Consider the following 23,768-nt stretch of genomic DNA (forward strand, 5'->3'; position numbering starts at 1 on the left):
CGCTAACCAATTGACCACCATGAACTATAACGTCTGACACCTACTCACAGACACACAAGCCTCGTAACACACGCGCAAAGCTTATCTTGGGATTTTCTCTGAATTGCCACAGTAGTGCACCTTACTACCTGCATATTATGTTGCTTTAGTGTCCTACTAAACGTGTACAAAGTTTGAAATAAATCCGTGATCCCAATGTCGTGCCTCCCCTTCTTAGCGTCCGAGGCTGGAAGTGGGAATGAGACCAGTATTTACATAGTGGGATGTGGAAAACCGCCTAAAACTCAACGACGCTGGCCAGCTCACTGGCCCTCGTCAGGCTCGACTTCCCGAATGGCAGAAGCGGCATGTTAACGCGCTTGGCTATCTGCACAGGTTCTAATTGGTTAATGCGAAGATGACAAGTAACTGCACTGCTGCACAGTAACTAATGGTTTCGTTGAGTGAACATACAGGGGATGGACGAAATAATAGATTGGGTAGTCAACATAATGTGAACACCTGTACTTACTTCGGAATGGTTTATTGATAAGGGGTTGGACCCCATTTGCCCGAAATACAGCTGCGATTTTTCTTGGAACACTAGCATATGATTGTATAGTCCCCAGTGGAATGTTATGCTAATCTTCGATCAGAACCTCTTCTAACTCCTGTAGTGACGTGGGAGGCGGAATCTGCTCCGGAGTCTGCGCTCCAATACAGCCCACAAGAGTTTGATAATAAGTTTGAAATCCGGCGACTGTGCTGGCCAGGGATGACGCGCAGTTCGGTTGCATGCTCCTCATACCGCGACTGTACTGTCCTGGCTGTGTGAGAATGGGTCCATTATCGTCCTGAAATATGGCATCATTGTTGGGGAACAATATTTGAATCATGGGGTGCACCTTATCACCTAAAATGTTCACGTAATCGTTGGCTGTAACACGGCCTTTAATGATGGGACAAGCAGAATATCATCATATGGCTGCCCACACCATCACACTTCCACCTCCATGCCTAACCGTTGGAATCAGCAATCAGGATTGTACGCTTCTTTTGGCGTTCTCCAGACGTAAGCCCGGCCAGATGATGGAAATAACGAACACGTTGACTCGTCTGACCATATGACGTGTTTCCACTGATCAGCCGTCCAGAATTTATGCTCCTGACACCGTGTTTTACGCTTCTTTGCGTTGGTTGTCGTCACTATTGGTTCCGGTATAGCAGCTCGTCCACGAATATTCACTTTTTGGAGTTCTCAGCATACAGTGTCTACAGATACGGCGTCTCGAAGATGGCTATTCAGCTCCGCAGTCACTTTAGCCGCCGTAGTTTTGTGTAGTTTCGACGCAATTCGTGTTAGTGTAGGACGATCTCTATCATTTAGTATTGATTTGCGCCCACTATCATGGGTGACTGGAATTCGAGAGAAGGAAAACGGAGAGAAGGAAACATAGTAGGTGAATATGGATTTGGGCTAAGAAATGAAAGAGGAAGCCGCCTGGTAGAATTTTGTGCAGAGCATACTTAATCATAGCTAACACTTGGTTCAAGAATCATGAAACAAGGTTGTATGCATGGAAGAACCCTGGAGATACTAAAAGGTATCAGATAGATTATATAATGGTAAGACAGAGATTTAGGAACCTGGTTTTAAATTGTAAGACATTTCCAGGGGCAGACGTGGACTCTGACCACAATCTATTGGTTATGAACTGTAGATTAAAACTGAAGAAACTGCAAAAAGGTGGGAATTTAAGAAGATGGGACCTGGATAAACTGACTAAACCAGAGGTTGTAGAGGGTTTCAGGGAGAGCATAAGGGAACATTTGACAGGAATGAGGGAAAGAAATACAGTAGAAGAATGGGTAGCTTTGAGGGACGAAGTAGTGAAGACAGCACAGGATCAAATAGGTAAAAAGACGACGGCTAGTAGAAATCCTTGGGTAACAGAAGAAATGTTGAATTTAATTGATGAAAGGAGAAAATATAAAAATGCAGTAAATGAAGCAGGCAAAAAGGAATACAAACGTCTCAAAAATGAGATCGACAGGAAGTGCAAAATGGCTAAGCAGGGATGGCTAGAGGACAAATGTAAGGATGTAGAGGCTTATCTCAAGAGGGGTAAGACAGATACTGCCTACAGGAAAATTGAAGAGACCTTAGGAGAACCACTTGTATGAATATCAAGAGCTCAGATGGAAACCCAGTTCTAAGCAAAGAAGGGAAAGCAGAAAGGTGGAAGGAGTATATAGTCTATACAAGGGCGATGTACTTGAGGACAATATTATTGAAATGGAAGAGGATGTAGATGAAGATGAAATGCGAGATATGATGCTGCGTGAAGAGTTTGACAGAGCACTGAAAGACCTCAGTCAAAACAAGGCCCAGGGAGTAGACAACATTCCATTAGAACTACTGACAACCTCGGGAGTGCCAATCCTGACAAAACTCTACCATCTGGTGAGCAAGATGTATGAGACAGGCGAAATACCCTCAGACTTCAAGAAGAATATCATAATTCCAATCCCAAAGAATGCAGGTGTTGACAGATGTGAAAATTACCGAACTATCAGTTTAATAAGTCACAGCTGCAAAACACTAACGCGAATTCTTTACAGACGAATGGAAAAACTAGTAGAAGCCGACCTAGGGGAAGATCAGTTTGGATTCCGTAGAAATATTGGAACACGTGAGGCAATACTGACCCTACGACTTATCTTAGAAGAAAGATTAAGGAAAGGCAAACCTACGTTTCTAGCATTTGTAGACTTAGAGAAAGCTTTTGACAATGTTAACTGGAATACTCTCTTTCAAATTCTGAAGGTGGCAGGGGTGCAATACAGGGAGTGAAAGGCTATTTACAGAAACCAGATGACAGTTATAAGAGTCGAGGGGTATGAAAGGGAAGCAGTGGTTGGGAAGGGAGCCTATCCCCGATGATATTTAATCTGTATATTGAGCAAGGAATAAAGGAAACAAAAGAAAAGTTCGGAGTAGGTATTACAATCAATGGAGAGGAAATAAAAACTTTGAGGTTCGCCGATGACATTGTAATTCTGTCAGAGACAACAAAGGACTTGGAAGAGCAGTTGAACGGAATGGATAGTGTCTTGAAAGGAGGGTATAAGATGAACATCAACGAAAGCAAAACGAGGATAATGGAATGTAGTCGAACAAAAGTCGGGTGATGCTGAGGGAATTAGAGAGGCACTTAAAGTAGTAAACGAGTTTTGCTATTTGGTCGAAGTAGAGAGGATATAAAATGTGGACTGGCAATGGCAAGGAAAGCGTTTTTGAGGAAGTGAAATTTGTTAACATCGACTATAGATTTAAATGTCAGGAAGTCGTTTCTGTAAGTATTTGTATGGAGTGTAGCCATGTGTGGAAGTGAAACGTGGACGATTAATAGTTTAGACAAGAATAGAATAGAAGATTTCTAAATGTGGTGCTACAGAAGAATGCTGAAGATTAGATGGGTAGATCACATAACTAATGAGGAGGTATTGAATAGAATTGGGGAGAAGAGAGTTTATGGCACAGCTTGACTAGAAGAAGGGATCGGTTGGTAGGACATGTTCTGAGACATCGAGGGATCACGAATTTAGCATTGGAGGGCAGCGTGGAGGGTAAAAATCGTAGAGGGAGACCAAGAGATGAATACACTAAGCAGATTCAGAAGGATGTAGGTTGCAGTAGGTACTGAGAGATGAAGAAGCTTGCACAGGATAGAGTAGCACGGAGAGCTGCATCAAACCAGTCTCAGGACAGAAGACCACAACAACAACAACATTACATTTACACGATGATGTCTTTCTACGTTTTGTATAGGCTCTCATGACTGTTGGAACAGTTGCTCTCTAAACATTCAGTAAGCCGGCTGTCTTGGTTCAAATGGCTCTGAGCACTATGGAACTTAACATCTGAGATCATCAGTCTGCTAGACTTAGAAATACTTAAACCTAACTAACCTAAGGACATCACACACATCCGTGCCCGAGGCAGGATTCGAACCTGCGACCGCAGCAGCAGCGCGGTTCCGGACTGAAGCGCCTAGACCCGCTCGGTCACAACGGCCGGCTGTCTGTCTTGGTTACTGATGCTCCAGGTAATCGGGCCCCTACAATCTGACCTCTTTGGAACTCTGTTGGCCGGCCGAAGTGGCCGTGCGGTTAAAGGCGCTGCAGTCTGGAACCGCAATACCGCTACGGTCGCAGGTTCGAATCCTGCCTCGGGCATGGATGTTTGTGATGTACTTAGGTTAGTTAGGTTTAACTAGTTCTAAGTTCTAGGGGACTAATGACCTCAGCAGTTGAGTCCCATAGTGCTCAGAGCCATTTGAACCATTTGAACTCTGTTAGATCTGTCATTGCACGTCGACCTCGGCCTCTGAATGCAAATACGAAGTGTGCAATACTCGTAAACAACCTGCACTGATGTCTAGTCGTACTGAACACGCACAGTCCAGCGCGATACGTGCCTTACCTGGTTTGTTCACCGTCAAACACAACCATCCCGTTATTACCACTGTTCACATTATTTTGCCTGTCCCCTGTATGGGGGACCGGACGAAAGCAGTAATCTCACCAATCTTTAAACATGGAAACAGTAAAGATTGTAAATACTACAGAGGTATCGCTTTAATCAGCGTTGTGGGTAAAATCGTCTCAGGTATTGTTGAGGACAAAATGGATTAAAATCAGTGTGGGTGGGTGGAGGACAAATTGGATGAAAATCAGTGTGGGTTTAGACCTCTTAGAGGTTGTCAGGACCAGATCTTTGGCTTAACAGCAAATAATGGAGAAGTGTTACGAGTGGAACAGAGAATTGTATCTATACTTTATAGATCTTGAAAAGGCATATGACCGGGTTCGTAGGAGGAAGTTATAGTCTGTTCTACGAGATTATGGAATAGGAGGCAAACTCTTGCAAGCAATTAGACGTCTTTACATAGATAGTAAGGCAGCAGTTAGAGTTGACGGTAAATTGAGTTCATGGTTCAGAGTAGTTTCAGGGGTAAGACAAGGCTGCAACCTGTCTCCACTGTTGTTCATATTATTTATGGATCATTTGTTGAAAACGATAGACTGGCTGAGTGAGATTAAGATATGTGAACACAAAATAAGCAGTCTCTCATAAGCGGATGACTTAGTTGTGATGGCAGATTCGATTGCCGGCCGCGGTGGTCTCGCGGTTAAGGCGCTCAGTCCGGAACCGCGCGACTGCTACGGTCGCAGGTTCGAATCCTGCCTCGGGCATGGATGTGTGTGATGTCCTTAGGTTAGTTAGGTTTAAGTAGTTCTAAGTTCTAGGGGACTGATGACCACAGAAGTTAAGTCCCATAGTGCTCAGAGCCATTTGCAGATTCGATTGAAAGTTTGCAAAGTAATATTTCAGAGCTAGATCAGAAATGTAAAACGAAAGTAGTGTGAGTGGGAAAGATATATAAACGGATTGAGTGCCAAATAGGAGGAACAAAGTTAGAACAGGTGGTTCAAAATGGTTCAAATGGCTCTGAGCACTATGCAACTTAACTTCTGAGGTCATCAGTCCCCTAGAACTTAGAACTACTTAAACCTAACTAACCTAAGAACATCACACACATCCATGCCCGAGGCAGGATTCGAACCTGCGACCGTAGCGGTCTCGCGGTTCCAGACTGTAGCGCCTAGAACCGCACGGTAGAACAAGTAGACGGTTTCAAGTACTTATGATGCATATTCTGACAGGATGGCAACATAGTGAAACAACTGGAAGCGAGGTGTAGCAAAGCTAATGCAGTAAGCGCTCAGCTACGGTCTACTCTCTTCTGCAAGAAGGAAGTCAGTACCAAGGCTAAGTTATCTGTGCACTGTTCAATCTTTCGACCAACTTTGTTGTATGGGAGCGAAAGCTGGGTGGATTCAGGTTACCTTATCAACAAGGTTGAGGTTACGGATATGAAAGTAGCTAGGATGTATGCAGGTACTAGTAGATGGGAACCATGGCAGGAGGGTGTGCACAATGAGGAAAGCAAAGAAAAACTGGGAATGAACTCTATATAGGTAGCAGTCAGGGCGAACAGGCTTACATGGTGGGGTCATGTTACACGCATGGGAGAAGCGAGGTTACCCAAGAGACTCATGGGTTCAGCAGTAGAGGGTAGGAGGAGTCGGGGCAGACCAAGGAGAAGGTACCTGGATTCGGTTAAGAATGATTTTGAAGTAATAGGCTTAACATCAGAAGAGGCACCAATGTTAGCACCGAATAGGGGATCATGGAGGAATCTTATAAGGGGGACTATGCTCCAGACTGAACGCTGAAAGGCATAATCAGTCTTAAATGATGATGATGATGATGATGATGATGACGATCGCCCGTATGACAGACCCTAGGATAGGATGAGAGAGGGTGTGGACTCACCGCCGGAGTTGAGGAAGCGCTTGCCGCGGGTGATAGTGGGGTACTGCACGGCCAGCGACTCGTCGGGCCAGCAGAAGCCCTCCGCAGAGAACAGCACGCGCGCCCCGGTCCGCTCGAACTGGTCCAGGATGCGCTCCGGGTCTGCCAGCACCACCACGTCGTAGCTGCAACACACACACACAGCGCCTATGCACACCCTTCCTCAGCTTCTAACACCATAGCTCTAAAGCTCTGCTGATTAGTTTTTGTTCTACACTCCTGGAAATGGAAAAAAGAACACATTGACACCGGGGTGTCAGACGCACCATACTTGCTCCGGACACTGCGAGAGGGCTGTACAAGCAATGATCACACGCACGGCACAGCGGACACACCAGGAACCGCGGTGTTGGCCGTCGAATGGCGCTAGCTGCGCAGCATTTGTGCACCGCCGCCGTCAGTGTCAGCCAGTTTGCCGTGGCATACGGAGCTCCATCGCAGTCTTTAACACTGGTAGCATGCCGCGACAGCGTGGACGTGAACCGTATGTGCAGTTGACGGACTTTGAGCGAGGGCGTATAGTGGGCATGTGGGAGGCCGGGAGGACGTACCGCCGAATTGCTCAACACGTGGGGCGTGAGGTCTCCACAGTACATCGATGTTGTCGCCAGTGGTCGGCGGAAGGTGCACGTGCCCGTCGACCTGGGACCGGACCGCAGCGACGCACGGATGCACGCCAAGACCGTAGGATCCTACGCAGTGCCGTAGGGGACCGCACCGCCACTTCCCAGCAAATTAGGGACACTGTTGCTCCTGGGGTATCGGCGAGGACCATTCGCAACCGTCTCCATGAAGCTGGGCTACGGTCCCGCACACCGTTAGGCCGTCTTCCGCTCACGCCCCAACATCGTGCAGCCCGCCTCCAGTGGTGTCGCGACAGGCGTGAATGGAGGGACGAATGGAGACGTGTCGTCTTCAGCGATGAGAGTCGCTTCTGCCTTGGTGCCAATGATGGTCGTATGCGTGTTTGGCGCCGTGCAGGTGAGCGCCACAATCAGGACTGCATAAACAGCACGAACGCTGGTCCAACTGAGGCGCCAGGTGGAAATGGCATGGCAAGCCGTTCCACAGGACTACATCCAGCATCTCTACGATCGTCTCCATGGGAGAATAGCAGCCTGCATTGCTGCGAAAGGTGGATATACACTGTACTAGTGCCGACATTGTGCATGCTCTGTTGCCTGTGTCTATGTGCCTGTGGTTCTGTCAGTGTGATCATGTGATGTATCTGACCCCAGGAATGTGTCAATAAAGTTTCCCCTTCCTGGGACAATGAATTCACGGTGTTCTTATTTCAATTTCCAGGAGTGTATTTAATGTTACATCGTTGAGCTTCTGTAAATGTTGTTTGTTTGAATCGATAACACAAAACTGTAGTACTCCTTTCTTTGTAAAAACTTTGATGTCATGGTTTGATTCTATGCAATGTAGTATATGTGTCATTTAAATTGTCTCAATTGGAGGGAGACAAAACTTACTGTGTTGTTGTTGTTGTGGTCTTCAGTCCTGAGACTGGTTTGATGCAGCTCTCCATGCTACTCTATCCTGTGCAAGCTCCTTCATCTCCCAGTACCTACTGCAGCCTACATCCATCTGAATCTGCTTAGTGTAATCATCTCTTGGTCTCCCTCTACCATTTTTACCCTCCACGCTGCCCTCCAATACTAAATTGGTGGTCCCTTGATGCTTACTGTACTTACTGTATATGACTGTAATTTCTGTGTGAATAATTTTGTGTAGAACTACCAATATATGCAAATATTCTGTTTTATTTAATATGTTTGGTCGCTGTTATGTAGACTGCTGACCTTCACTTAGGGTTCTTAGTTATTTAAAGTGTTGTGTTTCCCGTCGGGAACGGAACTGTGTAGCGCGCGCAAAATGTGGTGGGCACGGATAGAAAGGTGGAACCGAGAGTCAGTCGGGGACGAGCTACCAAACTATCAACTGCTGATTTAAAAGTTGTGTATTGTGCTGGTTCCGTGAGAGGCTTTTCCTGGCGCTCTCCAATGCCTCGGATGGATGGATAAAGAGCTGGAACTATTCTGGAATTGGTATCTATCATCGTCACCAAGAAACGACAGAGTCCAGCAATTCTACCTGCAAATCCATTTACCAACATGCACTCGCTACCACATTGCGCAATCACTGTAATGTACAGTGAAGGATCAGTTCATAGGATGTCACAGTGTACCCAAATATAAGATAAAATTTGATTGAACTCTTGTACCTACCCTGATTTACCCTCAGTCACACATCAACTTAGGGCCCCTCACACGCTAAAGTATTTACCGACTGTCCTTTATCCGAAAGACTGTCCTTAATCCCAAAGAAAGCAGGTGTTGACAGATGTGAAAATTACCGAACTATCACTTTAATAAGTCACAGCTGCAAAATACTAACACGAATTCTTTACAGATGAATGGAAAAACTGGTAGAAGTCGACCTCGGAGAAGATCAGTTTGGATTCCGTAGAAATATTGGAACACGTGAGGCAATACTGCCCCTACGACTTATCTTAGAAGAAAGATTAAGGAAAGGCAAACCTACGTTTCTAGCATTTGTAAACTTAGAGAAAGCTTTTGACAATGTTGACTGGAATACTCTCTTTCAAATTCTAAAGATGGCAAGGGTAAAATACAGGGAGCGAAAGGCTATTTATAATTTGTACAGAAACCAGATGGCAGTTATAAGAGTCGAGGGACGCAGGGGTTGGGAAGGGAGTGAGACAGGGTTGTAGCCTCTCCCCAATGCTATTCAATCTGTGTATTGAGCAAGCACTAAAGGAAACAAAAGAAAAATTCGAAGTAGGTATTAAAATCCATGGAGAAGAAATAAAAACTTGCGGTTCGCCGATGACATTGTAATTCTGTGAGAGACAGCAAAGGACTTGGAAGAGAAGTTAAACGACATGGACAGTGTTTTGAAAGGAGGATATAAGATGAACATCAACAAAACCAAAACGAGGATAATGGAATGTAGTCGAATTAAGTCGGGTGATGCTGAGGGAATTAGATTAGGAAATGAGACACGTGAAGTAGTAAATGAGTTTTACTATTTGGGGAGCAAAACAACTGATGATGGTCGAAGTAGAGAGGATATAAAATATAGACTGGCAACGGCAAGGAAAGCGTTTCTGAAGAAGAGAAATTTGTTAACATCGAGTATAGATTAAAGTGTCAGGAAGTCGTTTCCGAAAGTATTTGTATGAAGTGTAGCCATGTATGGAAGTGAAACGTGGACGATAAATAGTTTAGACAAGAAGAGAATAGAAACTTTCGAAATGTGGTGCTACAGAAGAATGCTGAAGATTAGATGGGTAGATCACATAACTAATGAGGAGGTATTGAATAGCATTGGGGAGAAGAGGAGTTTGTGGCACAACTTGACGAGAAGAAGGAACCGGTTGGTAGAACACGTTCTGAGGCATCAAGGGATCACAAATTTAGTATTGGAGGGCAGCGTGGAGGGCAACAATCGTAGAGGGAGACCAAGAGATGAATACACTAAGCAGATTCAGAAGGACGTAGGATGCAGTAGGTACTGGGAGAAGAAGAAACTTGTACAGGATAGAGTAGCATGGAGAGCTGCATCAAACCAGTCTCAGGACTGAAGACCACAACAACAACAACTTTATTGAAGCCATATTACAATTAATATGGCAATAGAGTGTGCTAAAAATACTATTGTTGTTTGAAAGGATCTTACAAATATTTGAAATTTGTGTTTCACTGCTGTAAAAGTTCACAACTGCAACCGTTGAGAGTTATATGTTCATGCTTGCTAAGTACTTGTTTCTCTTGTGTATTGAAAGTGTGTTTAGTTTGCTCTACTACAGTGGTCAAGATTAAGGGTCCCCCTCCACTGAAAGAATTCAAATGCACAAAGTTACTTAATTATAGAATGTTTTAATTACTCTTGCTTGTCAAGTGAAATTCTGTACAATATTGGGTTCCTCTTGTCTATTGAAAGTGCATAATAATGGTGTAACAAGATACACAGTTTGTCTATTATCCCATGATAGATAACGATTAATAGAAAGACAACTATCTATGAAAACAGTAACTTTTTTATTCATAAGACAGTGAGAAGTAATCTGTTAGTGCACTCCATTTAATTTTAATTCAAAATAAAAAGTTGTTTAGTAGTTAGAGACTTAATCTATGCACAATAACTAATTTTGCTGTACACCGTATCTATATTTCATGTCAGATAGGAATATGTTTGAAAAGTAATATTGAACCTATGTTCAAATTTTGATTCTAAAGTGCACTGTAATAATAATATTATTGAAACCACTCAGTTTGACTAAGCCCTGAAGATAGTAGTGTGTATCGTTATCTGTTCTGCTCTAGCTGTCAACTCCAAACTTAACGTTAATATATGCAGGTGTCAGAGTTCATTGCACTCGTGTGTGGCAAAATATAGTTTGTGTTTGTCCGTTAAAGTTACTCATACCTACTTTATCAAACAAAAATGTTAATCATTCTCACGCCTAATTAGGCTGGCGACCGTTTTTTTATTCTTTGAACCGTGTGGATAAGTAAATCATTGTTTGTTACTGTTTGAATATTTACGTAATTCTGACTTTCACTTCGGATAAGCTACCTCCGTTAGGTACAAAACATAACAAAATTCCTCTCAGAGGGTAACACTGTTCTATTGCTTTATACCATAATTGCTTTAACAAGATAGTTTTATTTGACAACCTGCCTCTAACTTTAAGGTTATGGTGTAGCTGTAGCAGATGGTAGTGTTATAAGCTGTCCTCATTTCTTTAATACTCTTATTCATCCATCCTACCCTGTATCCACTGTTTCTTTCACTTCTTCCCCCACTCTTCTCATTTACCTGTTCACTTACCTTTCGTTTCATTCCTGTGCTCTTTCTTAAGTCAATATTTCATCCTTCTCATAACACTGCTCTGTTCCTTAATTCTCCCCACTTATTTGCTTCCTTCCTTTTATTCTCCTCATTTCCAGGTTCCTTCTACCATTCTATTCACTTAATTGATTCCCTTTTTCATTCTACTGTCTTGTCTGCTTCCTTCTATCGTTCTACTCACTTATCTGCTTTCTCATTTGTGTGCTTATTCCTTCTTTGCTTTCATGTTTCATTCTACTAACTTTCCTACTTTCTCCTTTCATTCCACTCACTACCCTGCTTTCATCTCTCTATGTCCAACCTGTTGCCCCCTTCTTTCTTTGCTAGCCTTTTTTGCTCCCATCTCTATTGTCTACTTTCTGCCTCCTTTCTTTACTCTTACACTTCACTTTCCACTTTTACTTCTGCCCATCCACATCTACATCCACCCTCCCATTTCAAATTCCATCTTTTTTCACTTCAATTTCCACACTTCCAGTCCAACTTCAGCTTCCATTTATCCACTTCAATTGCCACACTTCTACTTCAGTTACTGGCCTTCTACTTCTTCATCCATCCTTCTCCACTTCTACTTACACCCTTCTCCAATACTACTTGCAGACTTCTCCACTTCTATATACTCCCTTCTCCACTTCTACTTTCACCCATCTTCACTTCCACTTGCTCACTTCTTCACTCTTACTTCCATTTTTCTCCGCTACAAATTCCCCCTTCTCCACTTCCACTTGCTCCCTTCTACACTTCCATTTCCATTTTTCTCCACTACAAATTTCACCCTTCTCCACTTCTACTTGCTCCATTCTGCACTTCTACTTCCATTCTTCTCTGGTACAAGTTCCATCCCTCTCCACTTCTACTTCCACCCTTCTCCACTCCCAATTCCTCCCTTCTCAAATTGCCCCTTTCTCTTTCTGTTGACCCTTCCTTCATCCCCTACCCCCTCCTTCCTTTCTTATTCCCTCCTTCCCACTTATTTGTCACTTTATGTTTGGCCCAAAGAAGGCAGACATAGAATTCTCATAGAGATGCACAAACTACTTAAATGAGCTTGAATGGTGCTGTGCAATGTGTACACACGGATTTTCAATCATGTATATGAAATTCTACCTCTAATAACACTCTCACCAAGTTCAAAATGTTCAAATGTGTGTGAAATCTTATGGGACTTAACTGCTAAGGTCATCAGTCCATAAGCTTATACACTACTTAACCTAAATTATCCTAAGGACAAACACACACACCCATGCCCGAGGGAGGACTCGAACCTTCGCCGGGATCAGCCGCACAGTCCACGACTGCATCGCCTCAGACCGCTCGGCTAATCCCGCGCGGCTTCTCAGCAAGTCATTGCATATAAGGGAGCTCTTAGCTCTGCAAACCTCCTAGCATTGTAGGAGTCAGTCACACGGTTAAGGCCAGATATCAGTCTGTTCGTGGAGTGGTTACCCTTAATAGACTCTCTACTGGTCTTCAGTGAAGCTTTCCTGGGTCTCAAAACAGTCCCCTGGACCTTGTAATGACTAACTGTGGCAGTGGCTCAAGTGTGACCTCCTTCAAGGCCTCTCAGCGTCCAGTCCTGCCTAACAGAGAGCTAATTTTGTCTTTGTGGGATTAAAACAACAGATTGGACTCTATTCGTAGAACAAGTCTACATCGCCACCCATTCTCTGAGAATCGTAGAGAAGTGTGTGAAAAATGGTCGCTTGTCCACTGTGATGCGATCTGTTATTCACCTCGTTTTATCTGGCTAACCTTCCATCTTTCCATGTCTACTAGCGCCCTCCCAATTCAACTACCTTCTTTCCATTTCAACTTCCACACTTCCACTTTACCTCGTGTTACCTGCACACTATCTTCGGGATGTACGGACGGTAGGGGTCCCACGCCCAGTTAGCCCTGAATGCCACGCCTCTGCTTTCCCACACAGAGGGCAGCCGGCAGTTTTTTGGTCTGTCCTCACCCTTTGCAGCCACGGTGCTCACCTGTCAGTGAACATGATGACCTTGTCGGGGTCGTCCTTGTGGTTTTCGAGCTCCTCCCGCAGCAGGTTCACCTTGAAGCCTCCACCTGCGTAGTTCATGTTGCCCCCTTTCCACGCCTGGCCCATCCCTAGCACCTGCAAAAAGAGAATTGCATTTGTTATTGAATATAAGTAAATTAACTGTCTCGAGTATCAGTATCGATTAACAAATGAATGCGACTCTCAATCATTTTTCAATCAATCAATCGTCGATTCATCAATCATTGGTGCGATTAATCTAACCTACAAAATTTCAGACAGTCATCCACCCACTCAATTAACCAATCAATATAGCCACCAACCAATCAATTTATTTATCTATATATCAATCAGTCCAACATCACCTTGCCGACCAGTTTTACCTCTGTAATATACTTAAATTTTTTCAGTACGTATTTCAGCCTCAGGGAACTCAAATGCTATCATTAACATTTTCGACTCATTATCAAGGTAGTAAATTTTAATAATGACAACTGAAGCTTAAGAGACTCGTCCGGAAGAAGCAAAATCGAAATAAGTGGGATATTGAGGAACTGAGGAATGATGATATGTGTTTGAACTTCTCTGAGCCTATAGGTACTGCGATAATGAATGCAACAGTACAGAGTTCAGCTGAAGAGGGATGGACATTTCTAGAAAGAATAATTAGAAATGTTGGAATAGAGAACCGAACAAGCTGGGTTTCACGTGATCGTTGCTTTCAGAATCCATATTGGTTCCTAAGGAGGAGATTTTCGGCCTCCACAAGTGTCATAACATGCAAGCATAAAACATATTTCAGAATTCTATAGCCGAACGACGTCGGAGAGGTAGGCCTATAGTTTTGTGCGTCTGTTCGACGACCGTTCTTGAAAACTGGAATTACCTGTGCTTTTTTCCAGTTAGGAGTAATCCACTAAATTACAGGCCCATATCATTAACGGGTAGATCATATAACTAATGAGAAGGTATTGAATAGAATTGGAGGGAAGAGAAATTTGTGGCGCATTTTGACTAGAAGAAGGGATCGGTTGGTAGGGCATATTCTGAGGCATCAAGGGATCACCAATTTAGTATTGGAGGGCAGCGTGGAGGGTAAAACTCGTAGAGCGAGACCAAGAGATGGATACACTAAGCAGATTCAGAAGGATGTAGGTTGCAGTAGGTACTGGGAGATGAAGAAGCTAGCACAGGATAGAGTAGCATGGAGAGCTGCATCAAACCAGTCTCAGGACTGAAGACCACAACAACAACCATTAACGTCGATATGCAGCAGGATTTTGGAAGATATAGTGTGTTCGAACATTATGAATAACCTCGAAGAAAACGGTCTATTGACACACGGTCTACATGGGTTTAGAAAACATCGTTCATATGAAACACAACTAGCTCTTTATTCACATGAAGTGTTGAATGCTAATGACAAGGGATTTCAGATCGATTCCGTATTTCTGGATTTCCGGAAGGCTTGTGACACTGTACCACACAAGCAGCTTGTAGTGAAATTGGGTGCTTATGGAATATCGTCTCAGTTATGTGACTGGATTTGTGGTTTCCTGTTAGAGAGTTCACAGTTCGTAGTAATTGACGGAAAGTCAACGAGTTAAACGGAAGTGATTTCTGGCGTTCCCCGAGGGAGTGTTAAAGACCCTCTGCTCTTCCTTATCCATATAAGCGATTTGGGAGACAATCTGAGCAGCCGTCTTCGGTTGTTTGCAGATGACGCTGTCGTTTATCGACTAATAAAGTCATCAGAAGATCAAAACAAACTGCAAAACGATTTAGAAAAAATATCAGAATGGTGCGAAAATTGGCAGTTGACCCTAAATAACGAAAAGTGTGAGGTCATCCACGTGAGTACTAAAAGAAACTCGTTAAACTTCAGTTACACGATAAATCAGTCAAATCTAAAGGACGTAAATTCATCTAAATACCAACGAATTACAATTACAAACAACTTAAATTGGAAGGAACAGATAGAAAATGTTGTGGGGAAGGTTAATCAAAAACTGCGTTTTACTGGCAGGACACTTAGAAAATGTAACAGATCTACTGAGGAGACTGCCTACACTACGCTTGTCCGTCCTCTTTTAGAATACTGCTGCGCGGTGTGGGATCCTTACCAGATAGGAATGACTAAGTACATCGAAAAAGTTCAAAGAAAGGCAGCACGTTTTGTATTAACTGCGAAATAAGAGAGAGAGTGACACAGAAATGATACAGGATTTGGGATGGACATCATTAAATTCCAATCACCAACTTTCTCCTCAAAATGCGAATATATTTTTTTGACACCGACCTACATACGGAGATACGGTCACCACGATAAAATAAGGGAAATCAGAGCTCGTACGGAAAGATATAGGTGTTCGTTCTTTCCGTGCGCCGGACGAGATTTGAATAATAGAAAATTGTGAAGGTGGTTGAGGAACCCTCTGCCAGGCACTTAAATGTGATTTGCAGAGTATCCTGGTAGATGAAGATCAGGAGCACTTCTCACCTCCAAAGACACACGGTATACTGCTGCTAGTTGAGAGGGAAGTTCTTTCGCATACTCTGTATAGAATCGAACTGGTATCCCGTCAGGTGCATTGGCCTTCCCTCTGTTAAGCGATTTGAGTTGTTTTTCTATCCAGTGCTCACTTATTTCGATAACCATCATTTTAACATTCGTGCGTTGAGTTACAGGAAGCAGCACAGTGCGAGCTTCCTCTGTGCAACAGTATTGGAAAAAGGCGTTTTACTGCTTCGGCCTTCTCTCTGTCATCCCCTATTTCAGTACCATTATGGTCACGGAGTGTCTGCATAGATGGCTTCGATCCGTTTACTGATTTAACATAAGAGCAAAACTTCTTAGGGTTTTTGGTCAGGCTGGTAAACAGAATTTACGCTACTGGCCATTAAAATTGCTACACCAATTACAATTTCACGCAATTTCGGTGCATTGATCCTGAGAAATCAGTACCCAGAACAACCACCTCTGGCCGTAATAACGGCCTCGATACGCCTGGGCATTGAGTCAAACAGAGCTCGGATGGCGTGTGCAGGTACAGCTGCCCATGCAGCTTCAACACGATACCACAGTTCATCAAGAGTAGTGACTGGCGTATTGTGACGAGCCAGTTGCTCGGCCACCATTGAGCAGACGTTTTCAATTGGTGAGAGGTCTGGAGAATGTGCTGGCCAGGGCAGCAATCGAAGATTTTCTGTATCCAGAAAGGCCCGTACAGGACCTGCATCATGCGGTCGTGCATTATCCTGCTGAAATGTAGGGTTTCGCAGGGATCGAATGAAGGGTAGAGCCACGGGTCGTAACACATCTGAAATGTAACGTCCACTGTTCAAAGTGCCGTCAATGCGAACAAGAAGTTACCGAGACGTGTAACCAGTGGCACCCCATACCATCACGCCGGGTGATACGCCAGTGTGGCGATGACGAATACACGCTTCCAATGTGCGTTCACCGCGATGTCGCCAAACACAGATGCGACCATCGTGATGCTACAAACAGAACCTGGATTCATCCGAAAAAATGACGTTTTGCCATTCGTGTACCCAGGTTCGTCGTCGAGTACACGATCGCAGGCGCTCCTGTCTGTGATGCAGCGTCAAGGGTAACCGCAGCCGTGGTCTCCGAGCTGATAGTCCACGCTGCTGCAAACACCGTCGAACTGTTCGTGCAGATGGTTGTTGTCTTGCAAACGTCCCCATCTGTTGACTCAGGGATCGAGACGTGGCTGCACGATCCGTTACAGCCGTGCAGATAAGATGCCTGCCATCTCGACTGCCAGTGATACGAGGCCGTTGGGATCCAGCACGGTGTTCCGTATTACCCTCCTGAAGCCACCGATTATTCTGCTAACAGTCATTGGATCTCGAACGACGCGAGCAGCAATGTCGCGATACGATAAACCGCAATCGCGATAGGCTACAATCCGACCTTTATCAAAGTCGGAAACGTGATGGTACGCATTTCTCCTCCTTACACGAGGCATCACAACAACGTTTCACCAGGCAACGCCGGTCAAGTGCTGTTTGTGTATGAGAAATCGGTTGGAAACTTTCCTCATGTCACCACGTTGTAGGTGTCGCCACCGGCACCAACCTTCTTCTGTGAATGCTATCACAGCATCTTCCTGTCGGTTAAATTTCGCGTCTATAGCACGTCATCTTCGTGGTGTAGCAATTTTAATGGCCATAATGTGTTTTCGAATTCGTTGAACGCTTCACGCATGGGTCTGCTTTCGCTAATTTTGGCTTCTTTTAATTTTTGTTTGCCTATGAGGCTTTGGCTACGTTTAAACTTGCAGTGAAGCTCTCAAATGGTTGGTTCAAATGGCCCTGAGCACTATGCGACTTAACTGCTATGGTCATCAGTCGCCTAGAACTTAGAACTACTTAAACCTAACTAACCTAAGGACATCACACACATCCATGCCCGAGGCAGGATTCGAACCTGCGACCGTAGCGGGCGCTCGGCTCCAGACTGTAGCGCCCAGAACCGCACGGCCACTCCGGCCGGCGCAGTGAAGCTCTCTTTGGTTTCAGAGCATTTTTCTAACGCGGTTGTCGAATCACGGCGGATCCGTCCCGTGCCTGACAACTTTGCTCCGCACACACCTGTCTGCTAAAGCGTGTTGTACGGGGCCCTTGAATGTTGTTCATTGATACCCAACGTTATTAGTGATGGAGATGAAATTATCGTGTTGTCCGCTGAGGTAATCAGAAATCTGTTCGTTGCCGCTCATGCTAACTGGGGAAACACCACACCGCACACTGTCAGATTTAATGGTAACACTTCCCAGAGGATATCCAGCCAAAATCTGAACACATAACAAGCATGAAAACGGGAAGAAGCCGTACTAACCTATGAAATAAGATGCAAAACCGAAACGGTGAACGGTCCAAGCTCAAAAGATATGCAACACACAGCGAAATGTAAGCACCATCGCGTCGTCATTGAGTGGTGCTGGACTTCAAATTGAGGGATCCGTGTTCAAATCTCTCTCGTGCTCCCCCTTCTTTTTCACAAATTTATGAACTGTCTGGTCTCCTTCTGTAGTGCTTGCAATTGTCATACTACATATGTGTTATACACTGAAGAGGCAAAGAAATTGGTACACCTGCCTAATGGCTTGGTGGTAGCAGAATCAGCAGGACTACAAGCAGTCCTCCCAGGGCCGCGACGTGGACGCTTCTGCTGTGGCTCACACATACTTTACGTACGTCGGCACTTGCACTCTGCTACTCGGTTGCCGAATACGCTGCCCCAGTTTGGGAAAGATCAGCGCGTGCGAAACGAGTGGATCCTCTGCTGAACGATGCCTGTCGCGTCATCACGGGATGCCTAAGACCCACCCCGGTTGGCCAACTTTATTTGCTTAGTGGCGTAGCTCCACCCAACATCAGACGAGCTATAGCAAGCGAAGCAGAGCGCCTCAAGCAGCTGCGCCACCAGCGCCATCCTCTCTTCGGACAAAACCCTCCACACACACGTCTAAAATCGAGACGGAGTTTCCTCACCTCAGTTCAACCGCTCGAAACCTCAAAACAAAAGGTCAGATTGTCAAAATGGCGGGAGACCAGGCACCTCTAATCTCACGCAATGAACAATTGGCCTCTGGAAATGAACTAAAATGGCCATTATGGAGAACCCTCAACCGCCTACGAACTGGGGTGGGCAGATGCAACGTAAACATCTGTAAATGGGACGGACACGTGCAAGTGCGGCTAGACCCAAACAATGGACCACCTCCTGGAATGCAGCAACATGGGGGGAAGTGTGCAGGAAAGGGGGTCTGGCAAACGCTACGGCAGTGGCAGTTAAATGCGCTGAATTTTGGCGGGACGTGATATGATATACACTCCTGGAAATTGAAATAAGAACACCGTGAACTCATTGTCCCAGGAAGGGGAAACTTTATTGACACATTCCTGGGGTCAGATACATCACAAGATCACACTGACAGAACCACAGGCACATAGACACAGGCAACAGAGCATGCACAATGTCGGCACTAGTACAGTGTATATCCACCTTTCGCAGCAATGCAGGCTGCTATTCTCCCATGGAGACGATCGTAGAGATGCTGGATATAGTCCTGTGGAACGGCTTGCCATGCCATTTCCACCTGGCGCCTCAGTTGGACCAGCGTTCGTGCTGGACGTGCAGACCGCGTGAGACGACGCTTCATCCAGTCCCAAACATGCTCAATGGGGGACAGATCCGGAGATCTTGCTGGCCACGGTAGTTGACTTACACCTTCTAGAGCACGTTGGGTGGCACGGGATACATGCGGACGTGCATTGTCCTGTTGGAACAGCAAGTTCCCTTGCCGGTCTAGGAATGGTAGAACGATGGGTTCGATGACGGTTTGGATGTACCGTGCACTATTCAGTGTCCCCTCGACGATCACCAGTGGTGTACGGCCAGTGTAGGAGATCGCTCCCCACACCATGAGGCCGGGTGTTGGCCCTGTGTGCCTCGGTCGTATGCAGTCCTGATTGTGGCGCTCACCTGCACGGCGCCAAACACGCATACGACCATCATTGGCACCAAGGCAGAAGCGACTCTCATCGCTGAAGACGACACGTCTCCATTCGTCCCTCCATTCACGCCTGTCGCGACACCACTGGAGGCGGGCTGCACGATGTTGGGGCGTGAGCGGAAGACGGCCTAACGGTGTGCGGGACCGTAGCCCAGCTTCATGGAGACGGTTGCGAATGGTCCTCGCCGATACCCCAGGAGCAACAGTGTCCCTAATTTGCTGGGAAGTGGCGGTGCGGTCCCCTACGGCACTGCGTAGGATCCTACGGTCTTGGCGTGCATCCGTGCGTCGCTGCGGTCCGGTCCCAGGTCGACGGGCACGTGCACCTTCCGCCGACCACTGGCGACAACATCGATGTACTGTGGAGACCTCACGCCCCACGTGTTGAGCAATTCGGCGGTACGTCCACCCGGCCTCCCGCATGCCCACTATACGCCCTCACTCAAAGTCCGTCAACTGCACATACGGTTCACGTCCACGCTGTCGCGGCATGCTACCAGTGTTAATGCGATGGAGCTCCGTATGCCACGGCAAACTGGCTGACACTGACGGCGGCGGTGCACAAATGCTGCGCAGCTAGCGCCATTCGACGGCCAACACCGCGGTTCCTGGTGTGTCCGCTGTGCCGTGCGTGTGATCATTGCTTGTACAGCCCTCTGGCAGTGTCCGGAGCAAGTATGGTGGGTCTGACACACCGGTGTCAATGTGTTCTTTTTTCCATTTCCAGGAGTGTATATACTATGTTTGTCTTTATATTGTAATGTGACTCCCCATTTTGGGTTTGTTTTGTTTACACATATGTGTTTTGTATTTGTGTGTATATGTAATATGTGGGTTGTCTATGGCTTGGACACGATTAAATAAAATAACCTGCCTAATATCGTGTAGAGTCCCCGCGAGAACGCACAAATGCCGCAACACAACGTGGCATGGCCTCGACTAATGTCTGAAGTACTGCTGAAGGAAATCCTACAAGACTGTCCATAACTCCGTAAGAGTACGAGGGGGTGGAGTTCTGAACAGCATGTTGCAAAGCATCCCACATATGCTCAATAATGTTCATGTATGCAGAGAGTTTAAACTCAGAAGAGTGTTCCTGGAGCCACTCTGTAGCAATTATGGACATGTGGGGTGTCGCATTGTCCTGCTGGAATTGCCCAAGTCTACTGGGATGCACAATCGACACAAATGGATGCAGGTTCTAGGCGCTTCAGTCTGGAACCGTGCTGCTGCTACAGTCGCAGGTTCGAATCCTGCCTCGGGCATGGATGTGTGTGATGTCCTTAGTTAGGTTTAAGTAGTTCTAAGTGTAGGGGACTGATGACCTCAGCAGTCAGGTCCCGTACTGCTTAGAGCCATTTGAACCATTTTGGATGCAGGTGATCAGACAGAATGCTTACGTACGTGTCACCTCTCAGTGTCCTATCCAGATGTATCATTCCAAATGCATACTCCACACACCATTACAGAGTCCCCACCAACTTGAACAGTCCCCTGCTGACATAGAGAGTCTATGGAATCATGAGGTTGTCTCCATACCCGTACACCTCCATCTGATCGATGCAATTTGAAACGAGACCCGTCCGACCAGGCAACATGTTTCCAGTCATCAACAGTCCAATGTCGGTGTTGACGGGCCAAGGCGAGGCGTAAAGCTTTGTGTCGTGCTGTCATCAAGGGTACGCGAGCGGATCTCCGGCTCCAGAAGCCCATATCTTTAATGTTTCGTTGAATAGATCGCACACTGACACCTATTGATGGCCCAGCATTGAAATCTGCAGCAATCTGGGGGAGCGTTGCGCTTCTGTCTTCAGTCGTCGTCGGTCCCGTTCTTGCAGGATCTTTTTCCGGCCGCAGCGATGTCGTAGGTTTGATGTTTTACCGGACTCCTGATATTCACGGTACACTCGTGTGATGGCCGTGCGGGAGAATCCTCCCTTCACCGCTACCTCGGAGATGCTGTGTCCCATTGCTCGTGCGCCGACTGAAGTACCACGTTCAAACTCACTTAACCCTTTGTTTCCTGACAAAAGAAAAAAATTTAATTTTTAACATTTTCTATGCAGAATTTATGCTATTGTGGCCTCAAATGACGGTAGGATTTTTTTGTAAAATTTTATTTTATTTTTCACAACTTTTTTCTCTCCTGGTACTCAGAAGTACCGTCAGACTCCATGGACAGAATCACAAAATGCACAGAAAAATGCTCCAATTTTTATAACTTGTACTTTATTCCAAATAAATATTAAATATTTTTACATCAGAAAATTAATTAACAGAAATATGATATTTCTGAATTCTTTTTTTTGAATTTCGCATAAATTTATTCTAGAGCAACTTCACAATATATAGTAACTTAGCTTTACATTTTTGACAGTTCAAAGGTTCAAATGGCTCTGAGCGCTATGGGACTTAACATCTGTGGTCATCAGTCCCCTAGAACTTAGAACTACTTAAACCTAACTAACCTAAGGACATCACACACATCCATGCCCGAGGCAGGATTCGAACCTGCGACCGTAGCGGTCACGCGGTTCCAGACTGAAGCGCCTAGAACCGCACGGGCACACCGGCCGACTTTTGACAGAATATACATATCACATCTTTAGTGATACCTCATGAAATTGTAGGAAACAGTTCTTTTTCTCATTGCAGCACAAATACACTTTACATGTACTACATTGTGAATGTGGTCTCGACTGAATTTTATTTTTCGCACACATTTCGCATCGTCCTCTTTTACAACTGAACACTACAAAATGGTTTCCTCGGTTGCCAAGACGTACATCCTTCGGAACAGAAAAGTTATCGTTCCTTCTCTTTGGGAGAGTTATTTCATCTTTACCAGAGTTTCTCTTTTTGAGATTTGACACTTGCTGTTCATTCATTAGCCCTAGTGCCACAGCACGCCTGAATTCCAGCAGTGGCAGTGCCCCATGTAGATTACTGAAGATGACGTAAGCATTGACAAAAGCAATTTCTATTGCTCCCCAGAAGATCGCTTGTCAAAACCATAAGTTGAACGGTTCCGCACTTACGTTTAGTGAAAAAAATACGAGCTTACGGAATATCGGACCAGGTTTGTGATTGGATTCAGGATTTCCTAGAAGAAAGAACACAACATGTCATTCTTAACGGTTCAAAATCTGCAGATGTAGAGGTAATTTCGGGAGTACCGCAAGGAAGCGTGATAGGACCTTTATTGTTTACAATATACATAAATGACTTAGTTGACAACATCGGTAGCTCCGTGAGGCTATTTGCAGATGACACGGTTGTCTACAAGAAAGTAGCAACATCAGAAGACTCGTACGTACTCCAGGAAGACCTGCAGAGGATTAATGAATGGTGCGACAGCTGGCAGCTTTCCCTAAACGTAGATAAATGTAATATAATGCGCATACATAGGGGCAGAAATCCATTCCAGTACGATTATGCCATAGGTGGTAAATCATTGGAAGCGGTAACGACCGTAAAATACTTAGGAGTTACTATCCGGAGCGATCTGAAGTGGAATGATCACATAAAACAAATAGTGGGAAAAGCAGGCGCCAGGTTGAGATTCATAGGAAGAATTCTAAGAAAATGTGACTCATCGACGAAAGAAGTAGCTTACAAAACGCTTGTTCGTCCGATTCTTGAGTATTGCTCATCAGTATGGGACCCTTACCAGGTTGGATTAATAGAAGAGATAGACATGATCCAGCGAAAAGCAGCGCGATTCGTCATGGGGACATTTAGTCAGCGCGAGAGCGTTACGGAGATGCTGAACAAACTCCAGTGGCGGACACTTCAAGAAAGGCGTTACGCAATACGGAGAGGTTTATTATCGAAATTACGAGAGAGCACATTCCGGGAAGAGATGGGCAACATATTACTACCGCCCACATATATCTCGCGTAATGATCACAACGAA

At 45.2% G+C, this 23,768-nt stretch overlaps 1 protein-coding gene across 1 annotated transcript in view; it reads right to left on the minus strand.

Moving 5' to 3' along the window:
* Positions 1–23,768, minus strand: part of LOC126213518 (procollagen-lysine,2-oxoglutarate 5-dioxygenase) — a 516,340-nt gene that overhangs the window by 336,853 nt on the left and 155,719 nt on the right. Inside the window, exons 3-4 of the mRNA XM_049941348.1 lie at positions 13,288–13,421; positions 6,383–6,546 (exon numbers count right to left, since the gene is read on the minus strand). Of these exons, the coding sequence (XP_049797305.1) occupies positions 6,383–6,546; positions 13,288–13,421 (298 nt within the window). The remainder of the gene's footprint in view (positions 1–6,382; positions 6,547–13,287; positions 13,422–23,768) is intronic.

This window comes from Schistocerca nitens, chromosome 11, assembly GCF_023898315.1.
Source record: "Schistocerca nitens isolate TAMUIC-IGC-003100 chromosome 11, iqSchNite1.1, whole genome shotgun sequence".
NCBI lineage: Eukaryota > Metazoa > Arthropoda > Insecta > Orthoptera > Acrididae > Schistocerca > Schistocerca nitens.